General features: G+C 39.7%; 1 protein-coding gene across 5 annotated transcripts in view; it reads right to left on the bottom strand.

Moving 5' to 3' along the window:
- The window catches only part of dnmt3bb.1 (DNA (cytosine-5-)-methyltransferase 3 beta, duplicate b.1), a 45175-nt gene that overhangs the window by 24583 nt on the left and 280 nt on the right, over positions 1 to 20312 (bottom strand). For 4 of the 5 annotated variants that reach the window (XM_066702286.1, XM_066702287.1, XM_066702290.1 and 1 more), the window contains exon 2: positions 13922 to 14014. In XM_066702286.1, the coding sequence (XP_066558383.1) occupies positions 13922 to 14014 (93 nt within the window). Of the gene's footprint in view, positions 1 to 13921; positions 14015 to 19924; positions 20309 to 20312 lie in introns of those variants that run through there. The other variant, XM_066702289.1, reaches the window with a different exon arrangement.

The following is a 20312-nucleotide window of genomic DNA, read 5'->3' as shown; positions in this document are numbered from 1 at the left end:
AACTGGAAGGGACAAATGCTGCACTCTTACTGCATGTTTCTGTTAAAGAGTGCTATTCATTTCCAAAGTCCCCACCAATGGCAACATTACAGTTTTAGTTTTTCTGAACTGTTACTGTTACTCAAGGTGATGCAGGAGAGGATGAAGATGATGACAATGAATGCTATTTGAGCACAAAGCACAAGTCTGAAAACTCTCACAGCTCATTTGAACTCAAACTGAGTCCATTAACCTCTCAGGGCTTTCAGATGACTGTGGTAATAAACTGCCAGTGAATGTGGTCTGTAAATTACAATGTTGACACAGCTTTGCTATACTGTGAAAAAAAAAATGTTCCAAGAATTTCTTAAGGCTTTGGGAAGGGGAATACCCTTCCTAATGAACAATGGACTCTGCTGGTCTGCTGGTGATTCAATGAAGCATATTGTTGTGTGGTATCCTAAATATGTAGTACAGCTGCCCTGACTAATGCTGCTGAATAAGAGAATGTGGGATTTTTATGTAGCTATATGAAGTCTTTCTATTTAGTTATGTATTATTAAACTTCACATCATGCGTGATATTGCAGAAAGACACTCTTTCCCCAGTTGTGATCCCTTTGAAGAGTAAAAGAGTTGAAGGAAATCTGGAAACACTTCTTTGCAGACTACAGTTCTGTAAGTACTCCCCGGAACAGCATGGAATAGCAGAACCTCAGTATGGCGCCAATAGGCACCATTAAAAATTAATCCCAGCATTAACTGTGCCCAATTATGACCTTGTTGTTTGATGTGGACAAACACTCATGGGGTCCAGGCTACGACCAGGCTAAACCTCTTCATCCTGAAGATCAGAGCTCCAACTGAGACGCAGGTGAAAAATGACAACAATATTCACAGTACATCCCATCTCCTGACTCTAGCCATGTCAAGATGGAATAATGACCAAGCCATCCTTAACACTAACATTCAGAAACACGCTCTCTCTCACCCACAGCCCGTCCACACGGCATGCAGAGATCCTACTTGTGTTTCCCCTGCAGGACAACAAGAAGGTTCAGATGAACAGCACAGCTCGTGGATGTCTTTGAACAGATTTTAAGATGCAAGTACATTCACTGTATCTCAGCACTGGGCACTTGTGGGAAAAGGTCACTTTAATTTCTCTTCCCCTGGCTCTGTGCCGGTGTGCAGTGTGTCTGCGCTGTTGCCTGACAATCAGCGGGCTGCTATAGTTATCCTTGACTGAGAGGGAACCCCAGGGCTCCCGGTGCACCAGGCGTGAGTGAGTAGTTAAAGGTCTTCCTCATTAGTGGGATTAAGAAGGGATCCCACTGACAGCCCTTTGAGCGTCTCTCCAGCCATAAACTGCCATGAAACTCAAGGGTTTTTCACATTAAAAATGGAAAAGGAAAAAAACAAATAAGAAAAAAACTTTGTCAGTCTTGCACAGCACTGAACAATAGTTAACAAAACTAGTCAGCTCTAAAGCAATGCATGTTGTTTGGAAATACCATCCAGTGTCATAATTGGCCACAGTTACTGGATGATCTAATTTGTAACATGTTGCATTACCTGCACATTACATTGTAGTGATGGTATCAGTTGGAAGTAACAAAGGTTATTTGCATTTTTTAAATAGTTTGACTGGGGCTTTACAACAGTTGTACAATGGTTTTCAGTCGATTCAACATGCCTTCACTGTACATTAATACACTGAACCACGTGTAGCTATGATCAACATTTATCTTGTTGTTCCCAAGGTCCGGTGTCACACAACAGCATGGAGGCCTATTCAACCCAACGGAAACAAGTATAAAACTAAGGCCAAACCACAGCAAAATCATCTGGCAAACTTGCACAAGATAGATTGCTTTAGAGTACCATCTCAGAGTACAGAGGAATGGATGGAGAATGCTTAATAAAGGATCTTACTTGTGTCTCCTCTTTATCTGTCCAAGGCTGGGGTTTTACATATCAGGGGCATTGTTAATTCTAAAAGTACACAAATAAAATAAAAAATAAAATAAAATAAAATAAAATAAATAAATAAATTACAGAAATAACTAAATTAACAAACCCTCCAAACATGTACAATTATCGAGAAAGGTGCCAGCCTGGGGGATGGGGGAGTTACAAATGAAAGGCAGGAGACTCTTCTGGTCCTTCCACACTAGACAGGGACACCGACTTTTTGTCGTTGCTGTGCCGAGAGAACTCTTCCTCTCATTCGGGGCCCAGTTTCCTGTGCAGAAGTGTGGTTGCATTTACGACGTGACCGCTGGTGACAACACCACGCCAGCCCACCACTTCAACATGAAGGGAAAGATCAACTGCCTCCTGTCAGGAGAGAGAAGAGGAGGTGTGGCGATCTCCATTACAAACTTTGAAACCAGCACTACAAGAAGGACATGCCGAGGAATATGAATCTTAAGACTCCAGGTAAAGTATATACCAGCACTTCCCTTTAGAACCCCTAAACATAAAACAGAATGCAGTCCAAGGCTCACATTCACAAATTAGGCAGGTTCTTTTGATGTAAAATCAACTGAAAGCTGTTCTCGTTTTACGTACCGATGCTGAATCATTCACTGTTGGAGCCTGACTAGATGTGGCCACTCAAAAGAGCCCAGGAAGAAAGCGTGACTTGAATATGCTGGATGGCAATCCACAGTGGATAACGCCGGGTTTGCGGATCCTATAGACACCCACACGCGGTGCCCGGAGTTGTAAGTGCAGACTGAGGGATCCAGCTTTTCTCTACCCCATCAAGTCCTGTTGGAACCCAGCCAATTATTTGCCGCCACTGAGTGCAAGGACTCAGATTTCAGTCTTTCTCTGCACTAGAGACATGCTGTAGTAATGGCTTCTGCTCTCACCCCTGTCTGTTCTTAAAGCCTTTAAACACTGCTCTTAGCATGATTCAACTATCACATAAACTTCTACTATCTGCACACAAATACTTTTCAGGAACAAAAGCCATACAAAAATGTAGATATTGTTTATGGAACATTCTATTTTTCTTAATGGTTTTCATTTAACACCTGCCATTCAGGTTTTTTAAAAAGCTAATTCCCAAAATAAGCCTCTGAACCACACAGATTAAATATTGCCCAAGTCTCCCATTTTTGTTCTCACTATTCGCTGCACACACTGCACACTGCCAGCTGACAGATTCCACACCGGAGCCTACAGACTGTCACGACAGGGGTTTTGATATAAGCCCAATAGGCTTAATCTTTTAAAGTAAGTTGATTAAGAACACATGGCTTAAAGTTTAAGTGGGGTTTCACTTGATTTATTCCATGTTAGAGTAACAAACGGAAGAAACAAAGAAAGTACTGAGACTTTCTCTGTTTCTTCTTCCGCAAGCTGGGCTGTAATGTCATATAGGCTAAGAACAATATAAGGCCCTGGTTTCCTGTTTTAGACATAACAAGAAAACCCTCTTAAACAAGGAAGGAAGAAAGAAATACTATTACTACTACTACTTATAATAAATCTTGTGGGAGTGTGTAAAAATGTTAAGCCGTTATCTCACTACACCATCTAATCCCTTGCTGAGTGGACCCAAAGCGGCCCTAGGTTGCCTCTACCCTGAGTTCAGCCCTACTGTCGTTCATATTGGCCTTCCGCTACAATACACGGGTTACGATTCACAACGTGTTTCAACCCGAGGTGAACGCTTCGTCCGGGTTGGAAATCTCAACCCTGGTCTCTAGCATGGGTTAGTTCACCCCGGCTTCAAAGTTTTGTCTTGGTTGAAAATGACAATGTGAAAGCACTTGATTTTCGACCAAGGGTCACCCCAGGTTCAGCTATCTAGTGTGTAAGCAGCCTAACTCTGCCAAGTCTGTTCTTGTTTATACCATATTCTACAAATATAAATCAACTGAATAAATTAACCTCCCCTTGAATGCACTGACCACATGTGCCGTTTCCCTATGTGACTCTGGCAATGCAGAGATGTGAACTGGACAGCCCATAGCCCGGACAGGTCAGCACACTGGAGGGGGGGCCCAGACACAGAGTCCCAAGTGTGTCAGCCCCTTGCTGTTATCATCTTACTGCAAACAGACAGCTGAAACGAGGCCTGACGACCCCGGGGGGTTCAGGGGAATTCCAGCAGGGCTTGAGACCTACGCCTCTCCCAGCAGGAACACACTGGCAGGCTCGGTTACATGGGATGAGGAGGGGAATTGTAAACACGGAGATAAAAGAGCTGGCTGCTGACACACACAGCAAGTCTGACCACATGCCAGGCTGGATATAAGGGAAGGTGCTGACACTGAATCCCATGTGGAGGCTGCATGGGGGCAGGTTGTTGGAACCCGTTTTCATCGAGACAGTGCTTAAAGAAAGCAGAAGGTGAAGATAATGCACATAAAGTGGCAAAGTTTCTGCTTGCACAGGGGTACCTTTTATTGCCTGAAAGAAGAGTGCTGGTTCTCTTAAATTAATGGCAGATTTCAGTTCAATGTTTTGGTAGGCTATTCCTAAAAGCCAAGGCAGCTCCCAGCTATCTGTTGTGGGGGTCCAGCTCGCAAAGCATCTACCAGTTATGAAACCAAGGATAAAACAAAGCCCATTTCTTGCCAGTTAATCCTTTAATGAGGATCCCCAGGCACTTCTCAAAGTATTCTTCAAGCTTTAATTAGCTAGTTTAGAACACAGTTGCTTCCTATTACTTGTGAAGATCACACGACTGCTCACATGCATATCTACAACTTGCATGTTCGAAAGCTCAGAGAAATCCACCATTTCTCTTTTATACTTGAGTGTCCATGACATATATTGCACTGCACAGCCCCAGCTGGGTGTTTGGAGCTTCTTTGGGGACTTGGAGGCTATTCTTTCATTCATTCAGGGTTCTTTTGTGCAGCTTACTTTCAAAGAGGCCCACCGGACTCTATGGCAGCTATTGTGAAGCAGAAAATAAGGCAAGTCAAATCCCAAACCAGGTGGCTAAGCCCTTTCAGCATCTTCTTCAACAGCGGGTTCAGCTCGGAAAAGCTGCTACAGATCTGGTCTTTGATCACTTCTCAATATGTTAAAAAGATGAGTAGATCCTCTGGGGAGAGCTAAAGACCTTTATAAGAGTGATGGATAACAATCAGGTATCCCTAAGTTTCTGGGAGATAAGAAACATAAGTAATAAAAAACTGTCTGACCTCCCCATGAGTCCTAAAAAAGAAATTCCAATACTCTAGAACCTAGAATATCTGCTCCAAATCTTTAAAGTCTACAGTAAAATGCAAATATAACAGAAAATCTTTTAAACTCTTTTTACACATACCAACCAAGCGGATGAGCCAGTTGTGAAATTATACAATCAGAAAAACCTGTAGCAAAGAAGTTGTCCTTGTGCAAAGTTACTCACACTAAGATCACAATGCCATTGGATTAACCCAATGTAAAATGACAAACCATGTCCCACAAATTAAAAGCACACAGGAAACTCAAGGGGATGTCCTCCTCTTGTCCGGAAGAGCTCAGCGCCACCTGCAGAGAGCACACTGCAACTTTCACTTTGGAGGGCTTTAAAAGTTCACTTTCACCTGCCCTTATCAGAAATCTCTTCTCAGCACGTTCACACCTCTACAGTTACAGCTCTCACTCCGCTCTCTGAATCACCACAATATCATCTGTTTATGCACACACAAAACACTGATGTTCCTGTACAACTTCTTCAGGGCAAAACAAGGAAGTTTTACATTTTTCCCATCCTTCAAAATGGTCAATTAATCTTCCGTAATTCATTAGTCTCTTCCAATGCGTCCACACACGGTACTCCGTCAAAAACAAGGAATGAAGTTCCAGGAAATCTATTTGGATTCCTGAAGTTGCGCAATGAAATGAGGAGGCCAATCAGGTGCTGTCAAACGCACTTTGGGGAAAGAGATTTTATGTATTTACCTGTTGAACTTGTCTTGTTTACTCAGATTTCAGCGTGAGAAGTAGAGGCATTCATGCGATTGAAATTCCTCACCTATTTTAAAAGCAAAACGCTGACAAATTAAGCAATATTACCATGTCAACACATTTATAATAAACTGCAGTCAGCCTAGACAAAAGGTACAGGGAAAAATGCACGAATTACGGCAGTGAGAAATTGTGTTTTTAAGTGAACCTTAAAAATCTGCACCTTCTTTTTTTTTCTGGTTGATCTTATGCAGAACCTTTAATCAGTAGATTTACTCTGGGGTGGGGTGGGGGTGTTGGTCCCAGCACACACGGGTTACAGAATTAGTCATGGGCTTTACCATCCCCAATGCACAACCTCATATTCCTCATTCATAATCTCCTCTCTACTGGTGGACGATATCTAATCTTTTGGCATGCGTTTTTAATCCTATGAGAATAGCTGCTCAACTAGAACAGCACATGAAGAGCTCAACCTACCCATTACATTCCCAAACATATCCTCCCATTAAAACATACACTACCATTCAAACATTCAAAAGTTTGGGGTCACTTAGAAATGTCCTTGTTTTCGAATGAAAAGCAATTTTTTTTCCATTAAAATAACATCAGATTGATCAGAAATACAATGTAGACATTGTTAATGTTGTAAAAGACTATTGTAGCTGGAAACAGCTGATTTGTAATGGAATATCTACACAGGCGTACAGAGGCCCATTATCAGCAACCATCAGTCCTGTGTTCCAATGGCACGTTGTGTTTGCTAATCAAACTTCATCATTTTATTAGACTAATTGATCATTAGAAAACCCTTTTAGCACAGCTGAAGTAGGACATGCACAGCACATGTTTAGCACAGCTGAAAACTGTTATGCCGTTTAAAGAAGCAATAAAACTGGCCTTCTTTAGACTAGTTGAGTATCTGGAGCATAAGCGATTGTGGGTTCGATTACAGGCTCAAAATGTCCAGAAACAAAGAACTTTCTTCTGAAACTCATCAGTCTATTCTTGTTCTGAGAAATGAAGGCTATTCCATGCGAGAAATTGCCAAGAAACTGAAGATCTCGTACAACGTGTACAACTCCTTTCACAGAACAGCGCAAACTGGCTCTAACCAGAATAGAAAGAGGAGTGGGAGGCCCCGGTGCACAACTGAGCAAGAGGACAAATACCTTAGAGTGTCTAGTTTGAGAAACAGACGCCTCACAGGTCCTCAACTGGCTGCTTCATTAAATAGTACCAGCAAAACACCAGTCTCAACATCAACAGTGAAGAGGCGACTCTGGGATGCAGAGTTGCACAGAAAAAGCCAAATCTCAGACTGGCCAATAAAAAGAAAAGATTAAGATGGGCAACAGAACACAGACACTGGACAGAGGAAGATTGGAAAAAAGTGTTATGGACAGACGAATCTAAGTTTGAGGTGTTCGGATCACAAAGAAGAACATTCGTGAGGTGATTGTAGGGGGGGCGGCGGAATTTTCTCCCATTAGAGCGGAGGGGGGGGGGGTTTGGCGGGTGCGGCACAGCTTTCTCTCGTGAGAGCGGGTGGGGGGTTCACATTTGGGGGCCCCCCCTCAGCGCGGGGCCCCAGGCAATTGCCAAGGATGCCTACCCCCTTGCGACACCCCTGTTCGTGAGACGCAGACCAACTGAAAAGATGCTGGAGGAGTGCTTGACGCCATCTGTCAAGCATGGTGGAGGCAATGTGATGGTCTGGGGGTGCTTTGGTGGTGGTAAAGTGGGAGATTTATACAGGGTAAAAGGGATCTTAAAGAAGGAAGGCTATCACTCCATTTTGCAATGCCATGCCATACCCTGCGGTATTTCCTCCTACAACAGGACAATGACCCAAAGCACAGCTCCAAACTAGAATTCCAAAGGTCTGAAAGGCTGTAATTGCTGCAAATGGAGGATTCTTTGACGAAAGCAAAGTTTGAAAGACACAATTATTATTTCAATTAAAATTAATTATTCTAACCTCGTCAATGACTATATTTCCTATTCATTTTGCTATATTTCCAATTCAAACTAATTTCATGTATGTTTTCATGGAAAACAAGGACATTTCTAAGTGACCCCAAACTTTTGAACGGTAGTGTACATAGAACTGAAATATCCATACACTCACACAGTGACGTGTATTGATTGGTATAAGCAATACTTTTGTTACAGGAGGAAGAAATAAGGATTATTATGTGACCCACATGCTCCAGATATCTTACATCTATTCAAAATGCTATTGGTTAAACATTAAACCAGATGAAATACCTGTTGCAAAATTGTGGTATCAAGTCTCAACATGTATATACCTGCGAGGTGTTCAAATATAAATCACGAGCACGGGCCGCTATCACAGTATGGTGCCCTGCCTGAGGTAGATTTGTTAGGTCATGCTGTGATTAGAATTACAGAAACATAATATTTCTGTAATAAAGATGTCAAGGTAGAAGTTCACCTTCTGAACAGTCAGGAATACCTGTCATACCTGGATGAAAGTGTAATAGACAAAGGATGATGGGGATCAGGGAAAATAAATATATTTAGTCTTTAGTTTTGCTCTCCCAAATCAATCTGCTTCTTAAAAAAAAAAAAACGGTGTGACGTGGATGTAGATTTGCTGCCTTACTGGGAGGAAATTCTGACACTACCAGGAGGGCGATACTTTGCGTTTATGGCCAAAGTCATGTCACCTTTTTCAGCAGTGCTTGACACCATCTACATTTATACCTGCTAATGTTTAGGATTCCTATTTTCATGGTCTAAGGCCTGACACCGTTTTTCTGCTCAGCCTCAGGATGAAGAATCCAGACACTGTAATGGAGCTAGAAAGGTGCATTCTGTACTAAAAAGCACAGAGAGCTGTGAAGTAGCAGATCCCTAAAATACCAGATCCCAGCAGAAGCAGGACTTTCCTTTCCTAGTGACAGGGGGGAGGAGGGAACAACACTGCTCCCATCACCTCTACTTTGTATTTTTTTCAAGTGTGCTGAAGTGTGACAGACTGAGAGGGTCCTTCGGTCGAGACCAGATGTGACTGCTATGCCGTGAACGTGATTTGTTAAATTGGCGGTAGTTTTTGACTCCTGGGCAAAACAGTTTGGCATCAAATTCTGCTATGCTGCTGTTGTCTGACTGGGATAGCAATGCATGAAAGTCTTTAGGTGCCTGGAGAATCACCAAATTATATCTGTATGAAGACACCATGCTTGGATCGCCAGGGCCAAGAAATTTTTGGAAAGCCACTACAAAAGTACAAAATACATAAATATATAAATAAAACTAATATTGCATATGTTAATAGGTCAAATATTCACAGACAGAAATCATAAACACATTGAAGAATAAGAGAAGTTTGCATTACCAGTGTGTTTTATTGTAACAATGAAAATCCTGCTTTTCGTCCTCAGGCACACTTTAGAGGCTGACATGAGCACAGACAGAAGAAGACAACAGAAAAAATAAAAAAAAGGATAGTGCAGGGCAAGACACTTTCACTCACTGTAAGTTAGAGCTCCACCACGATTCACAACCGGATTCAAACAATAGAAAGCAGAGGGATGGCATCTACCTCGAGGAATTGGCCGCTTTCCAACTGATGGGTAATTTAGATAACACAGTATCCTGTGACACCTTCCGTAAGAATTCCTTGTTATTTCTTATAATGAATACCTAACCAACAGAGAGCAATAAGTTACCATAACCAAATATGTTTTTTTCTACCCATCAATATCAGTTAAACAGAAGAGTTTCATTACTCTCTTTTCTGAGTTGTATGATTTTACATTATCTAAATGTTACATACTTCTGATGTAAAAATAACCAAACCCCACCACCACAGCCTAAACATTTATTGCAAATAGTTTCTGACAAATGCCAAGGCAGTGTACTATGATCTGAAATGTTCTACACACCCCTTAAAATATCCACTAAGGTTTACAGAACAATTGGATAAATGGTGATTGCCCATCCTACTCCAACAGCAGGGAGGACATTCAAATACTTAAATCCACAAACTGAACTCTGGCATGATGTGGTGCAGATTCAGCACCGGAGTGAGGTGTGATGTTGGTGGAATCAATCTGATTTATAACCGTAGTTACTTAGAAAATCAAGAGCACATAACACCAGCCCTGGCCCGTCTTATGGATGCAGTGTCCTGCAGAATTTTGTTTTACTAAACCCCAGCACTGCGGATTAGACGAGGAGGCCTGTGTTCGGCACGTCGTGCATGTCAGTCAGTTTAAGTGTGCCGATGGAGCCCTGGCTGGGGGGAAACGAAAGAGGAAGGAAAAGCAGCAATCCAAAGAGAGAGATAGAAAAAAAGAAACTGATGGCTAGGAGACAAAGCAGAAAAGGGGGGAGGGGAGGCTGCATAAAGTTGGTAAATTCCAATCAAGGCAGAAAATTGATCAGATTAGTGAAACCTAAAGCTCTGAAAGCAGAGAAAGAACCAGGTAAAACATGTGCTGCCCAGTGCACTCTAATAGGCCACTATTTCATGAAATCCGAATGCAGTCCAGGATTTCCGTGAAATGTCATTGAAATATAGAGCATAGAGAATAATAGAGCAGAGCACTATTTTCATGAAATCGCATGAAATCCCCCTGGAAAAGTATCCAATCAAAGAGCAAGAAGGAGTCACACGACAACATCTACGACACACTGGGAACCTTGAACAGCAGGAGAGGAGAGCTAGAGAAGCGCCAGCTTTCCCACTGTTTATTGCTACTGTCCCATACACATAACACTGTGGTAAATTGGCAAAAGCCATTCATTAAATATGAAATAAACATTAAATATATTCCTTTCAGTCTTGTATTTCTTACCTCCCTAATGCACAAGTTCTGTTCTCGAGCCATGATACCTTCTTTCTGATAATCTGTTTCTGAGACCTTATCTAAGAATTTGGACTCAGTCCTCAATCCTACAGTTTGTAATTGTGTTTGAAGACCTTCACATCACTCTCTCCTTTGTCAAGACCTTTGGCTCATGTTAGTCAACTATGTTGGGATAGAATGAGGACCTCAAATTGGGGTTATATATATATATATATATATACACTCACCTAAAGGATTATTAGGAACACCTGTTCAATTTCTCATTAATGCAATTATCTAACCAACCAATCACATGGCAGTTGCTTCAATGCATTTAGGGGTGTGGTCCTGTTCAAGACAATATCCTGAACTCCAAACTGAATGTCTGAATGGGAAAGAAAGGTGATTTAAGCAATTTTGAGCGTGGCATGGTTGTTGGTGCCAGACGGGCCGGTCTGAGTATTTCCCAATCTGCTCAGTTACTGGGATTTTCACGCACAACCATTTCTAGGGTTTACAAAGAATGGTGTGAAAAGGGAAAAACATCCAGTATGCGGCAGTCCTGTGGGCGAAAATGCCTTGTTGATGCTAGAGGTCAGAGGAGAATGGGCCGACTGATTCAAGCTGATAGAAGAGCAACTTTGACTGAAATAACCACTCGTTACAACCGAGGTATGCAGCAAAGCATTTGTGAAGCCACAACACGTACAACCTTGAGGCGGATGGGCTACAACAGCAGAAGACCCCACCGGGTACCACTCATCTCCACTACAAATAGGAAAAAGAGGCTACAATTTGCACAAGCTCACCAAAATTGGACAGTTGAAGACTGGAAAAATGTTGCCTGGTCTGATGAGTCTCGATTTCTGTTGAGACATTCAGATGGTAGAGTCAGAATTTGGCGTAAACAGAATGAGAACATGGATCCATCATGCCTTGTTACCACTGTGCAGGCTGGTGGTGGTGGTGTAATGGTGTGGGGGATGTTTTCTTGGCACACTTTAGGCCCCTTAGTGCCAATTGGGCATCGTTTAAATGCCACGGCCTACCTGAGCATTGTTTCTGACCATGTCCATCCCTTTATGACCACCATGTACCCATCCTCTGATGGCTACTTCCAGCAGGATAATGCACCATGTCACAAAGGTCGAATCATTTCAAACTGGTTTCTTGAACATGACAATGAGTTCACTGTACTAAACTGGCCCCCACAGTCACCAGATCTCAACCCAATAGAGCATCTTTGGGATGTGGTGGAACGGGAGCTTCGTGCCCTGGATGTGCATCCCACAAATCTCCATCAACTGCAAGATGCTATCCTATCAATATGGGCCAACATTTCTAAAGAATGCTTTCAGCACCTTGTTGAATCAATGCCGCGTAGAATTAAGGCAGTTCTGAAGGCGAAAGGGGGTCAAACACAGTATTAGTATGGTGTTCCTAATAATCCTTTAGGTGAGTGTATATATATATATATATATATATATATATATATATATATATATATATATATATGGGGTTGCTCTCACAGATCTTCTAGTGATTTGATGTTACTGTGTTAAATATTTGCCCAGTAATTACATGAAAAGTTATACATTTATATTTATAAATATTATTTTGTATACTGGTAAGTTAGCTTTGATTAGTCTTTGTTCATTTTTCATTGGTCTTTTTCTTTTTAAGTTGTCAAATGCAAAATATTCAATATCTCCATTTTGGATAGCGTACAGTTGCTAATAATAATACAAACCATACATTTCATTACAATAACACACACATACACACACACATACACATATATATGTATTAGGGCTGTCAGTCGATTAAAATATTTGATCAGTTAATCAATGGGCATCAGTTGATTAATCAGGCACTTATTAAAATAAGTGTAACAGACTTTAAGTGGTTGTGTCACCCAATAATTTAATAAATACTAGGCATTGATATTACAGTACAACAATGTATATTTAAAAAACACCTAAAAATCATAATAATCAGCAAACTAAATTATAATTGCTACAGCAAACGGGTGCTCACAAATGATACTATAAACTACTCACACTGCCCTTGTAAGACAAGCATTGCATGCAAATGAAACAGAAAACTTTTACCTGTCTTCAATATGTGCTTACGAATCAAGTTTGAATCCAAAGATTAGTTTTCATATTAGGGGCTTGTAACCCTGCAGTTTGTGCGCAGATACTGTACTGTACTCTCGTGATGTGATCTCTTGTGTGATTCAATTTGGATTACTCCGTGTTCCTGAATAGATTGCGCATACCCGTTCATGACTTTTCCTAAATATACACACACATTGTATAGCATTACAAGTGTCTTCTGAAGTCAGATTGAGTAGACACTGAGAGTGATTATCCCGCAAATAAACACTTGTCTCATCTATGCGTTTTGACTGCAGTGTACCCGTTTAGAAAAAAAAAAGCGGTTTGATGTAATTTATAACAATCACTTTTATGTTTTATGTCCATATTTCCATTTAAATACACTACTCCATTTGTGCTAGTATCATTACTATACTATAGTTTTGGCTCTTCTAGACAGTTCGAAATGTCGGCGCTTCTAGAGTTAACCGTATAGTCGCCAGTCATTATAATGGACTTTTTTATTTGTTTAAATCTGCTCAATTAAATAGAGAACATTTAGATTTTTTTGTTTGTTTTAGTTTTGAATAAATTAATGCATACAAGAAACAAGTCTGAAACTAGTATTGTTTTCATTAATTTCTGCAACAAATACTGAGTGTGCACTTGCATAGATGTGAGTGAAGCCGTCTTCTTTTTGCCACAATGTATTTCACCAAGTAGTCTCGCTCCCAAATGCCCTTTATATAGCGTGCGATTGCATCATAATTTCATCTGATTTCACCCCATGAAATTGTGCGATTTCATGCATTTGGATTTCATGAAATTCAACGAAATCAAACACATTCGGATTTCATGAAATCCGATTTCATGGAAATTTCATAGTGTATCATGGCTTTAGATACAGGTACTTGGAATTCTAAACACAAAACTTCCTTTCACAACATAAATAATATAGCGAAGACAATGAAACATTCGAAACATTCTGTAAGCTGCAGCTTTCTATTGGTAAGCTTGCATTAGGTACCATGAAATTATTCACAACATCGAAATGTCGGCAGTAAAGATGACATTGATAAACTCAAGGAACGCTGTAACTTACCGTGGCTGTCATCTTGTCACTTTTAGCCATGATAGCTGAAGAGAACTTGTTTGAAGGCATCTCTGGTCCTGGTAGATTTTCTCTAGCCTGTAACTAATGACAAAGGTACAGATATTTCATTAGACTTTTGTTGCCATTCAGCAGCTCCATTCTACAAAATAACTTCCAACACAATATATCTTGGGAGTTACAAGGTACCTGAACATGATTTAGGAGATCAGTAAGGAATTATCTTTTGATGTTACAGATAAGAGCATTCCTTTCAAAGACTCTGCCCTCAATCAAGTCCAGCAGTTTTTTTCAAGTTTATTCTGAACCAAAACAATATATTTTTGATGACAGAATTTAATAATTCCAAGGCAATCCCAAAGAAAATGTTTAGTCTTCTAAAAGAACCAGTTAAAATGTAGCAGTCTGATGCTAGTTTTCATTAAAACAAACGGGACGCCGTTGTGCACAGGTTTCTCCTTAAGATCCAATGCATTTGCTGTTGTTACTATTGTGATTTAATCATTCTTAACAGGCACAATTCAAACTTAAATATTTCTCTATGTGGAATATCTCAGAATTCTCAATGTCTCAGAAAATGTTACTGTTCGTGGCTAATGCTGTTTGCAAACTAAGACTGCGGTTTCATCAGCTGGGATGGTTGCTGAGTTGACATTTTAATATGTCCCAGTCCTACTCAACAGCAATAGTTTTATAAGGGTGTTTTATAAGAAAAAACATTGTATCAAACCATGCTTTTCTGCATTCTCACACAAATTTTACTGCGTAGATATTCTCTCTATCATTCAGGTGTTTATACAGGAAGATTTAAAAAGGTATTGGCAATGGTAAAAAAATAAAAATAAACAACATAATTTCTGAAAGCCAGGTGAGTCAAAGTTGTGATCTGATCCAGGCCAAGGCTTTGGTCTCCATATAAGATTTTGACCTCAGGATGAATCTTTTTTTGCAATCCAAGAATACAGCATTAATCTCCTTGACCAGTGAAAGATCCTCAAGGGTGTTCAGGTAGTGCAAAGTATGGAAGTGGGAAACACAAACAACTGACAACATTGACTGTTACCCCATGTTATCTCTTAAAAGCCAAATCTCATGAAGTTTCAGTCCCCTGCTTACAAACCTACACAGTTTTTCTTCTATAAGGGCCATATTCGCAGAAGGTCCACAAGGCCTCACACTCAACTTTCAGTGTACTTATTAAACCAGGGGTATAAGCAGCTGCACTGTGTATATCCTAATAAAAATTAATGGCTTCTGAGGAACTAGTGCAGCCAAGAGATAAGCTTTCTCAAAATGAAAAAGCATGCATCTGCTATACCAAAGGAGCTATAAAACTGCGAAAGTAATTGAAAAAATCTCCACTTTTACCGGGATCCTGACTCCCTAATGCACAAGTTCTGTTCTCGAGCCATGATACCTTCTTTCTGATTATCTGTTTCTGAGACCTTATCTAAGGATTTGGACTCAGTCCTCAATCCTACAGTTTGTAATTGTGTTTGAAGACCTTCACATCACTCTCTCCTTTGTCAAGACCTTTGGCTCATGTTAGTCAACTAAATGGGATAGAATGAGGACCTTAAAGATTTAAAGGGGTTTAAGATTATCCTTCCTCCGTCTGACTCTCTCTCTCACTGATTCAATCAATCAACCAATCAATCTCATTTATCTCACTCAATCTTGTGTTGCTACTCTGCCCCTTAAACATAAACAGCCTTCAGGCTCTCTACACAATAAGTGAAAAGGTGGCAAATAATCAACCTTTCCAAACACAAAGCATAGATCCTATCTGTAAGCAAATACTCCTGGTGTGTCTAGAGAGAGAGAGTCCCACAACATGCAGGGAACAGGAATGGACAGAACAGGCAACAAAATTACGCATAAAACTCCTACACTTAGTACGTCCTTGTCTGCAGAACCACTCCTGGTGCACCGCTGTGTTTGAAAGGCAAGTGCCACCTTCCTCTCCCCTTCTCTTCACGTTTTTCCTTACAATGACCCAATCATCCAATGCTTTTATTTACACATGCCTATGAATCCCTCTTTTTTTTCCTGACTCACACTTACGTTGTGTAATGTACACTACAGTTAAAAATTCAAAACAAATGCATTTTTGTACCTGTCTGTAATTGTGTGTTTCTCAGTAACTCTACCGAAAATTCCTGGCCTTTTGTCCAGATCACAGTATTAATAATATTCTTTGCATGTTTCCGCTTGTTTGTATTTATTGTAACACATTATCAGAGCAGCTATCAGGGGGACTCAACTGGCTCCAAAGCACAGTTCAGTGCAGCAGGGAAATATGTAGTGCCTCTGTACTTACAATAGCTCTATGAATCACAAAATAAACCTATAGCTTTCCTTAAGAGTCTCTTTTGCCCAACATTTGGTGGTTTAAACATACCATGTCAAAGAAGGGGAATCTGAAATGTAGGTATGTTTTCATCCAATATATTTTAGTCTCTAGTCTATATAGTTAAGTTATTCCAAAATTAAATTCTGAAGTAAAAAATACATGTATGCTAGCTCTCCTAGGAACTGTTGTCATGACTAAGGTAAATTATACACTTATCCTGCCATGTGTAATGCACACTACTGACACACACAAAAGGCTTAGCCAATTACTTGCAGTAGAGCTTGTGTATTTAACTGAATGCTTTCAGAGAGAAAACAGACAATCTGGTAGGCCAGGTGTCTGACATAAAAGGAGACTCATGCATGGATACAAATAAGAAATATTATATATAGAATTTTAATATAAATATAAAACAACAGGGTGGGGTTGTGAGAGCTGGTGGAACCAAGTAGTGCACAGACTTGTTAATGATGGCACTTATTTCACTATCACTTAAAAGTTCTGCTGTCTGGAATCTGATAAGCAGAGGAAAAGAGACAAAGGTTGTGGCTGGACACAAGATTAGACTGGCCTCCCATCATTAAGGTATACAATGCCTCGAGGCAGGGCTGGGCAGGAGTGGCCAGTCAAGAAGTACTTCTCAGCAGTATGTCACAAACAGCTCAGCTCTATGCCATCTGAATGAAGAGCAAACAGCACATTCATATGTGCATATGGAGACATTTTAAATAAATGCAACCCAAAATAAAAATAAAAACACAAAACACAGTCATCCATACAATTACACATATTACATATATTTCAAGGTTTGCTTTGCCATTGTTTTTCTTTGTTATCCAATAAACACAAAGACATTATTTAGAGTAGGCTGCACTGTAAATCTCCTCTTGTGTTTCTTGTTCCCCTGCCCCCATGAACTTGCTCTTGTACTGAAAGCACAGACGTTATACATGTGCAAGGGTTTGTGCTTGCTAAGTGCCAGGTGTATCCTGCACACAATTCCTAAGCTGAACACACAACTTACTCATAAAGCCTCCCAAGGACCTCAGTCATCACAAAAGGATAACTAGAAAAAGCTTTACGAAAGTCTTTGAAAACTGCCCTGCTCTTTCTCTATTGTAAAAGACAATACGGAATGTATATACGAAAGAAAGGTTTCACAATAGGAATCCACATCAAAGCCTGAGAGAGTGAATTACAGCAATTATGAATAAACTGTAAGTAAACTCCCTATCCCTCACAGTTATATCCACGCATCTATGCAAATCTACTAAATCCACCTATACAGGCCACTTTGACTTGTCTGCCAAATCAATCCCCGAATTATGAGTTCTTGAACTGTTTTAAGTCACCAGGTTTTTTAGATGTTTTTTTTTTACATTAAATGTGATGGAATCAGAATTGCAGTGACCATAAATTGAACTGTTTTGGTATGTTACCTTCACTGGCACATGCCTTCACTCACTGTGCTTTACTACACCTGACCTTGGGAAAACATAGCTAACCCGTAACAAATGTTTCTAAGGTATGTGTACTACAGTAGGACATGGTTTGTGCACACAACCATGCTTAAGCCATTGTAAAAATCCTATGGAAAATGATTAATCGACTATGTGCAGAAGGCATCACTGCTGACTTGTTCCTTACAGTGTATTCAAAAGTCCACCATGGTTCTTTGTTTTGCACTTTGATCTGATTAAAAAAAAAGAACCCAAACTGAACGGAATTTAGAACAGAAAGAAAATTCTGGAAAAACAATAATATGTAAAATAGTCTGAATCAACATAGCTCTAAATGCACAAATGCTAACAACAACCAGTCAGCATAGGTCTCTCTGTTCGCATCCAGATTATCTATGCCTCAGCTGTTCACAGCAATCACACTGTTTCAAACGGTCCCGTCTGTAATGTTTCTTTTCACTTTTTATTTGGTGCTCTTTAAGGAAATCCCCTGAAAATTACTTCCTGTAGTTGGACTTATGCAATAATGTGATACGAACAGAAGCACAAGTTTAAACAAGAATGAATGATATTAGTGCTCTAATACAACAATGATGTGGTTGTGGTAAACCCCTTGAGAAAGGGCTTTCTATGAAAATATTTGTAAGTTTAAACATCTGCAAAGGGTATGTATTTACTAGAATAACTCACTCAAAAAGGATTTAGTCAATAATGCCTAAATTATTCATTAATATTTAAATGATTTCTTCTTAGGTTTCCGACTTTTGGGATGTATGTTTCAAAACCTATGGAATTTTTATCCAATACAAAATACCTGGATATCAGTCACCTTTAACTTAACATAACAGATCATTATTCATTCTACGTAAAAGAGCATTACTCAGGTGGTATAAAATAATCTTTGTTTGGACAGATAACAATCACATTTCTGTTTTCTCCTCAACACTGAGATATACTAAAAAAAAAAAAAGCTCTCCGTAAGATATCTAGAAATGTTTAATATACTCTATAAAAGGTTACAGAGAATCCTTGTGGAAAACAAAATAACAAATCTTCAGTCAAATGCACTGGTGGAGACATAGGCCCAGATTAAATCAAATTGTTGGCCCACCCTACAATTGCCAAACCTTTCATCTGATGGCGGCGTTTCCATTTGCCAGAGGCTTCTAGTGTCAACTGCTGAGCTGCCATCAAGTACTGGCTTTGGAATTTCGTGGGTAGGTTCAAGTGTTGATTTAATCTGGGCGGCTAGTCTTTCAGAAAACATCTTGCTGAAATTCCCACATAGAAACACCTGTCTGAACTATAACAAGCACTATAACAAGGTGCACAGTACCTGCATTCTGACTAATGCACAGTTAAATGCCCTTAACGAAACTAAAAGAAGGAACAGACCCATGCACAGTGCAGCACAATGAAACAGTCAGGAACAGCATCTTACTCAATAATGAACCTAGCATTTTAGTGACAAACCACTTAATGCATTTAAAATATAATACAACAGGACACCTTCATTTCATAACTTCAACTGCAATAGTATAAAAAACATAGTATATGTATTATGCCATTAAATTAATTTAATTTACCATTTACTTTTTAGGTGCAAATTAATAGTAATGTAAATAGTAAATGTTTCTGGACAAAATGTTAAAAAAATCTTTTTTTTCTTAAGCAGAAATAATGAATCGTAAAGAACATCCGTTATGCAGTAGTTATTAGGCTACCTCTTATTAATGGGGAACTTTTTACACGGATAGTTTGTGTATTTACTACATTCGTCTTACAGACAGGAGAAATTACCCCAGACGTTACAATAATCTGAATTAATCTGAATTCTGTTCGTTTGCAGTTTTGTACCGGTATGACGATTCATAATTGAAGCAATATAAGGAAAGGTATAAGTCCTATCATCATCCTTTTCATTATTATTGTTAATATTATTATTAATAATAACAATACTAATACGAAATAAACAGATCAACGTTAGGCCTAATACAGTTGCAAAAGTATCTTTTTTTTTTTTTTTTTTTTACCGGTTCTTGGCAGGGCGTTCATAAAGAAAAATAAATAAAAAAAGATACACACTAACTTTTTCTTTAGATTAGTAGTCACACGTCTCTGTCGCAAAAATAACAACACTGCTTCCCCTACCTACTCTAAATAAATACAAGTAGCACTTACTGAGATTGTAGCCATTTTTAAGTGTCTCCAGTGTATGTGACAACTCCGCGTGTATGTCAGAGCTTGTTTTCCAGCTCACTGAACTGCGCGCTGCGCATAAAGGACCCCAAACATCTGGATAACAGCAGGACACACTGCACAATACCTTGCTGCTGTATACACTATGTTACTAATTAATTACGATTTTTAGAAATAATAACATTTAAAACAAGTTGTCTTTGCAAAACTATATGGTCAGGATATTCAACCATATCCTTCCTTATCTAGTACTCACATAGGATCCTGCAAGTTAAGACTAGACCCTATCCAGCTAGAATGCGCTTCTTCTGGTTCAACTTTCTTGCGCCACACGTCTTATGTTAATTTCTTCTCTGAGCTTACATGTACT

The sequence above is a fragment of the Amia ocellicauda genome, chromosome 4, assembly GCF_036373705.1.
Source record: "Amia ocellicauda isolate fAmiCal2 chromosome 4, fAmiCal2.hap1, whole genome shotgun sequence".
Taxonomy (NCBI): domain Eukaryota; kingdom Metazoa; phylum Chordata; class Actinopteri; order Amiiformes; family Amiidae; genus Amia; species Amia ocellicauda.
The sequence above is the reverse complement of the archived record's forward strand: the minus strand, read 5'-3'. Positions and strand labels throughout refer to the sequence as shown.